Consider the following 7,019-nt stretch of genomic DNA (forward strand, 5'->3'; position numbering starts at 1 on the left):
TGTCTCTTCAATTAGGCTCAAGGTCCCCATGATGTGGGAACTGTGGGGGAATCCACCTTTTGAGCATGCACATATCGGACTTTGATACAGCCTATTATGTGCACGTATGTATAGGCTGTAATGTATGGGATGGATGGGTCGAGGGTGAGGATGAGATGCTCCAATATGATTTTTGTTATGTACCAATGGAAATATTTGAAACCAGTCAATAATAAAGTATGGAAGGCAATTCTATACATATATATTTATATTTTATTTATATTTCATTTCTGGGAGGATATCATTTACACCAAATATCCCATTGGCAGTTAAGCGCATTCAATGTGTTGAGAAGCCAGAAACAGTCACTTGATTTTACAAACACAAATACAAAATAAAGATAAACCACAAAATAATGAGCCGCATGTATATAACATACAAAAGAATCCCATGCCTACTCAGTAGGTAAGTACAACGTTCCAACAAGAAGATGTGGATATTGACATTTTTTTTTCTGTTAAAAAAATATAGTTTATCATTTTGCTTACATTCTAAAGAAATGAAGCAGTGCCCTCATATCGTTCTCGTCCCTTTCTTTCCTTCCTCTTTGTCTGAGTGTAACGTACATTCTGTAACAAAAATATCCCTTCAACCCTTAAGGCGAGACGCAACGATTCATCTCTCGCACACAGCCATGTCAAAACATCAGCAAGGCTTCACAAAAAGGCACCAGAAACGGGAACGTTGGCTGTTTAGGTTTTTTTTTTTACGTTTTTTTTTTCTTCCACATAAACAGACTGATATGTCAGATGATGTGAGAAAGAGAAAGATAGTACCAGTGGAGGATATTTACAAAACAATAGAAACTAACATCACTCTTAACACATGCTTGAATACTTTAAGTGCTTATTTCATCATCAAACAAAGTTTTTTTTTAAAAGAAGAAAAAAAAAGAAATTTTAAACGCATCACAGCATCGTCATCACTACATCATAGAGAAAGTACTAGAATAGAAAATATGGCCCTGCTCACTTCAAATAATACAATGCAAATAGGTTTTTCACATCAATGGTACCAAAGAATGGGGGATAAAAGAGCAAAACATGGCACGGGTACGTACAATATACATATTATGTAGCTTATGTATATCATTCAATGTCTTTTGTAATGTAAATGATAGCCTCGGAGGGAAAGCGTGCCTTAGTACCAGGCAATGTTCAGTCTGTCTGTCTGTTTGTCTCTGTCTGTGCGCTCACTAATAGGAACAATGCCGGTTTCAACTCTGGCTCTAGAAAGTCTTGTATGCTTTGTTTGAAGCACTGCATTTGCTTTATCAACAGAGAGAGAGAGAGAGAGAGAGAGAAAAAATCCCTTTTTGTCTACTATATTGTCTTTGCCCAGTCCTTGACGTGTGTTTATTTTTATCTCTTCTTCAGGTGAATCTGAGGATTCACTGAACAGAGCTTGCGGAGGGAGCAGGCAGAAAAGTGCTTTTCAGAGGGTGAATAACAAGTCTTTTGATGTTGATTTCTCCCCTCAAAGAGATTGTAAGGAGTGGTGAGGAGGAGGAGAGAATAAAAAGTGTTTTCTCTTTGTCTTTACTTAGCAGATCTCGATTGTCCTTGGGGAGAGTGTGGACTGCATGTCTGACAGCGGGGTGGGAACCGGAGAGGAGTAGATGGAGGCTACGGAGGAGGGGAAGGAGGAGGCCATGGAGGACTGAAAGGTGCTGGACATGGACATGGAGACAGAGGGGTAGGTGGTGGCGATGGAGGGAGAGGGGTACGAGGTGTGGATGGGAGAGGAGTAGCAGGATGTGACTGGGGAGGGGTAGGAGGAGACCGGGGAGGGGTAGGAGGTGATGGGAGAAGGGTAGCTAGAGACAGGGGAGGGGGCTGATACTGAAGCTGCTGCTACAGCTACCGCCCCAGCCATCCCACCTTTCTCCGCCTTCTTGTCCTTCTGCCTCAGATGGATCTTGGTGTGCCTCTTCCTCTCGTCGCTGCGGGCAAACTTGCGTCCACAGATCTCGCAGGCGAAGGGCTTCTCACCGGTGTGCGTGCGTATGTGCGTGGTCAGGTGGTCACTGCGGCTGAAGTTGCGCATGCAGATACGGCACTGGAAGGGCTTCTGGCCCGTGTGGATGCGGATGTGGCGTGTCAACTCGTCTGAGCGGGAGAAACGGCGGTCACACGTCTCCACGGGGCAGGCATATGGCCTCTCGTGGGGCGGCGTCTTGCTGGGACGATTGGGGTACTTGCGCATGCGGCTGGGCTTGATCAGCTGGGACTGGTAGACACTCTTCAGGTCTTGGGAGCCCGTCTGGGTGGCGAAGGCTTTGATGGTGGACAGGGGGGTGAGGGAGGGCTGGCCTGACCCGTTCTGGAAGGGCTTCTGGTCAGGTAGCAGGCTAATCTCCCCCTGCTGCTGGGGGAAGAGGTAGTCAGGGATCATGGGCACAGGGAAGCTGGTGCCACACATCTTCCCGTTGGGGTAGGCTGGAGGGTTGTACTGGAGCGACCCTCCGGCTGGGCTGGGGAAGCCCTGGCCCTGGTCGGAGAAGATGTCAGGGCTGGCGCTGGAGTAGGTAGGAGCAGCTGAATAGATGGGGTTATTCTCACTGTGGTGGACAGAGCAGCTCAGACTGGAGCTCTGGGAGGAGATGGCGATGGACGAGATAGAGGAGGACAACGAGGAAGAGGTGCCGGTCTGAGAGGCGGAGGAGGACGGAGCGGAGGTGGAGGGGGTGTTGATCCCCACCAGCCCACTGACCAGACTGAATAGGGGCTCGGCCCACAGGCTGTTGCTGCAGTTGGTGGCTGGCTCCAGGGTGAAGCGGCCAGTGTAGGAGATAGGAGGCAGCCGCTGGCTGGAGTAGCTCTGCTCGCCCATCGACTTTTCACAGTTCATGGAGATATCAGGTAACGTATCTGCAGAGAGAAAGAGGGAAGGAGACATGAATCAATTAATATGCAGGAGGGAGGGAGGGAGGGAGGGAGGGAGGGAGGGAGGGAGGGAGGGAGGGAGGGAGGGAGGGAGGGAGGGAGGGAGGGAGGGAGGGAGGGAGGGAGGGAGGGAGGGAGGGAGGGGGGAATCCTGCCAGAGGTGGACAGTGTTGTCCCTCTCCTCTCTAAGAGCAGCAGGTGCCTACGCGAAGCAGGAGAACCAGCCTCCCTCCCTCCCTCCCAGTCAAGCAACCCCAGCACTTTCCCACCTCTAAACTCCCACACCAGCCATTTCCTCCACTAACCAAAAGATGGACAAGAGCTGTCGTGCAAGTCAAGCCAAGCCATCTGCATGCATTTTTTAAGGATATATTTTTTTAAGCATTTTTTTTTCTTTCTGTCACACACACACACACACACACACACACGAGCCAAGCTCTTGAAGTCCACCACATAGCCTAAGGCAATTGATTACTGAAACTGCAGTTCAGCTGGTTTTAGGAATACAATTTGAATTTAGCTCTAGACTGTCTGAAGGTATGCAATGAGTGAGCAATGCTGAAGCTCAAATACAATCCAATAGTGATGAAGAGCTACAATTTAATTTTTCAAATTCTCAATTTTTTTGGGGTTAGGTATTTCCAATCATCATTCATTCAACTGCTTTATTATATTTCATTACTTTATTTTTTTTAAATATCTAAACATCAACAGAAGTAGAAATATCTCATTCAAAGAGCATATTCAATATAACAAGGGTCTTCTCTTGAAGCTGAAATGCAATTAATAGTTGCCAGCTGATCACAAATAATGATCATGCATTATTATGCATTATGTATAAACTGTTTCATACCATGCATTCTGCTAGTTGCAGAATGCAGTCTATCATACAATACAATACAATACAATACAATACAATACAATACAATACAATACAATACAGTACAGTAGTTCCATATAGCAATAGACCAAGGATATACTCTTACCTCCAGTAATGTGGTCATACTGCTCTCCTGGCTCCCCCGATCCAAAACCTGCTCCCTCGGTCGCCGAGGCAGAGAGGTAGGGGGTCCCAGCGGAGCTCAGCATCATCATCTCCTCCAGCTTGGGATAGTTATCCATGGGAGAATGGGGGAAGCTGAGGGGGTCTGAGATCTGCAGGGCTGGATGGAGCATCTCTGTCTTGGTTGCAGCCATACTCCAGGGACGTGGTGCTGTAAGGGGCTGAGGCTGCGCTGGAGAGGAGAGCAGCGAGGCTTGGTGCAGGCTGGGCAGAGTGGTGATGTTCCTCTCTGAGGTGGAGGAAATCACCAGTCCACTTTCGGGAGCAGGGTCAGACTTCTTTCCCTCTTTTCTCTCTGGTTCTCCAAGAGTATTCTTGTCTTGTTCCTCCTCTTGTCCAAGATGAGTAAAAATCCACTTTTTTATTTTCTTTCAGAGAAGAGTATTCAGATCAGATGTCCCTTTTACTCATTCCCTAAAATTAATGATAAATAATCATTAATATATTTTTTCTTTTCACTAGTTGAATCCAATAAGGGTGTTGCCCTTTTGGATAATGTGTTGTTGTTGTTGCTTTGAATTCACTTTTACTTTTTGAGTGAAAATGTTCTTAGTTAGGGAGATAGCGCTGTATGTGTGCGTGTGTATCTGTCTATCTCTGCTCTAAGTTTTGCTGTTCTGAGCTCTGAGGGCGCACTCTCATGCTCAGAGAATCCCCACTCCTTTATATACCCTTTCTCCGTGACGTAGATGTCCATATATGGAGTGAAGGAAGCCCATATTTAGGCACTGCAGTGGAGGACACATGACGTTGGCCAGGGGGAAAGCAGAGAGAGGACACTTTATACTGAACCAGCGCAATAAATCGCGGGAAGATAACCGCTCTTCCTCAACCCTGAATCGATGCATCTTCATAGGATAATCCCTGCTAGAGAAAGCGGCATAATTCTTGCTGTCTCCCTGATGGCCCATAGTTCAGATTCGGATTTCCCATCTGTGCAGCAGGCTGCGCGCTTGCCGGAAAACCCGGCTCCGCCATGCCATATAAGGTTGTGTCTAAGTAAGGAACTATTCCGGTGGGTTTCCATTTCCTTGCCCTTATTTGGAGCTTCCTGGGGTAGCGCTGATCAGTGCTTGGCAGCAGTGAATGAGAGTCAGAGCGCAGCTCAAGTCCAGCGCTCTACTCAGTACACGGTACAATAAGTAATGTCAGCACTCAGCACCATACTCCTCCCTCACCCAAACCAGCAAGGAAAACACCAGTGCCTTTATTTTAGAAAGAAGCGTATACATTTCAGCTGCATTGCAAGCTTTTAAATGATCTAAACGGAAATGTAATAAAGAGTGAACTAAGCAGCTCGTTTCAGTATGGGTCTCAGTTATATTACGCAATGAAATTGCAGTTCTGCATCAACACGAGCGCACAAAAAGGCCACAAAAATGTGTTAATATATTTGAACAATTATACTATTGTTATGAATCTTGCATTATAATATCTGAAAGAGGACATTGGTTTTACGCGTTCACAATCTATGCATACGTTCATAGCCAGCCTACCCATCCCGTTGACGCATAAAAAATAGGTGCACGGAGGAGAATTTGAAGAATTGAATTTCAAATATTATTGTCTACCTCATCAATGAATGAGTTAGTTAGACATCAGCAGTTTGACAGGTGAGAGGAAGAGAAGAGAGAGGCCAGACAGTTGATTCCTTCGGGATGGCCGCGTGAAATCCTGTGCAAAGATGCCAGTAGCGCGTGTTATTGTTGTATATTTTTTCGTCTTTGCTGTCAAAATGCATATAGCAATACGCTATGTGAATATAGCCGTTTTCTTTCACTTGGTTTTTGGGAATCCTATTAATGAGTGCGTTGTAGGCGTAGGCCTATTCGGGGCTGCTTACCTGGCAATGAAATAGTTCGAGCCATTGAGTGGTTATGAAAGTGTTATTAAGCTACTATTATGAACATGCATGGTACGGAGATTACTTTGACCAGCAGCAGAGATAATTGAATACCGCAAATTGAGTTGAGACATGATCGTCTATGGACATTTAAATTACGCATCACTCATTATAATCCATCCCCTGCAATTGTTTAAGATTGGGAATATGCTTTCTCTACCTACCTCTTTGTCATTGATGAATGATACCGGAGGCCAGCGGATGCTGACGAGGCTCTGGGCCAGGACTATCCTATCCGACTAATTGCGGGGTTACCCCGGCCTCCCCTACTCAATAGGCTACTCCGGGAAACTCTCTGCCACTCACGGAGCTAATAGGTCGAATTAACAAACCGCCACTAAACGCTGCCAGAACGCCTGTGGGCTACTGATGTTCCCCCTGGCTGTTCCAGCCCAAAAGCAAGCCAGGGAGCGGGGACTCCTCGATGGCTGTGACAGGAAATCAATGTTTCCCCCGGACCGATGCTGACTGGAGCTATGCAGGCAAGCTCATTGTTAAACATTCCATGATTGTGTATTTAGGCCTACTGTAGGCCAACAGGAGAGAAGTGCGTGGGTGAGACTTCAACCCTTTGGAGAGGGCACAACTCTAGGTAAACTTAATGAAAATATAACTAATGTTACATAAGAATATTATATTTGGAGTTAGTAAGTAGTCGAACAACTGCTCAATTTGGTTGCTGCACCAGAACATTCCATAAATGTAATGCCTATGTGTCCACATTTATGTCCCTCAATGTAGGGCTATTGATATCACAATACTACACTTTCTAATGACTATTTCTGTCTGTCTATCAGGTTAATCTTGGTCTTGACTCCAGGGATGCTGGAAAATGGAGGTGGCCAATGCAGCCTGGTCTCATAGACTCATACAATTATGGAACTTTTAAACTTTACCGAGCGCAACATGTAAAGTGTAGGCCCCATGTTTCATGAGCGGTAATAAAAGATCCCAGAAAACTTTCTATACGCACATATAGCTTATTTCTCTCAAATTTTGTTCAAAAATGTGTTTACTTCCCTGTTAGTGAGCATTTCTCCTGTGCCAAGATAATCCATCCACTTGACAGGTGTGGCATATCAAGAAGATGATTAAACAGCATGATCATTACATAGGTGCACCTTGTGCT

General features: G+C 45.7%; 1 protein-coding gene across 1 annotated transcript; it reads right to left on the reverse strand.

Moving 5' to 3' along the window:
• Positions 1-229: 229 nt before the first annotated feature.
• Positions 230-4,638, reverse strand: LOC118375662 (early growth response protein 1-like). The gene is made up of 2 exons (XM_035762255.2): positions 3,911-4,638; positions 230-2,909 (listed from the first exon to the last, which is right to left on the reverse strand). The coding sequence occupies exons 1-2, from the start codon at positions 4,119-4,121 to the stop codon at positions 1,582-1,584; spliced, it is 1,539 nt and encodes a 512-aa protein (XP_035618148.1). The 5' UTR covers positions 4,122-4,638; the 3' UTR covers positions 230-1,581.
• Between the last annotated feature and the right edge of the window lie 2,381 nt (positions 4,639-7,019).

The sequence above is a fragment of the Oncorhynchus keta genome, chromosome 4 (assembly GCF_023373465.1).
Source record: "Oncorhynchus keta strain PuntledgeMale-10-30-2019 chromosome 4, Oket_V2, whole genome shotgun sequence".
NCBI classification, from domain to species: Eukaryota; Metazoa; Chordata; class Actinopteri; order Salmoniformes; family Salmonidae; genus Oncorhynchus; species Oncorhynchus keta.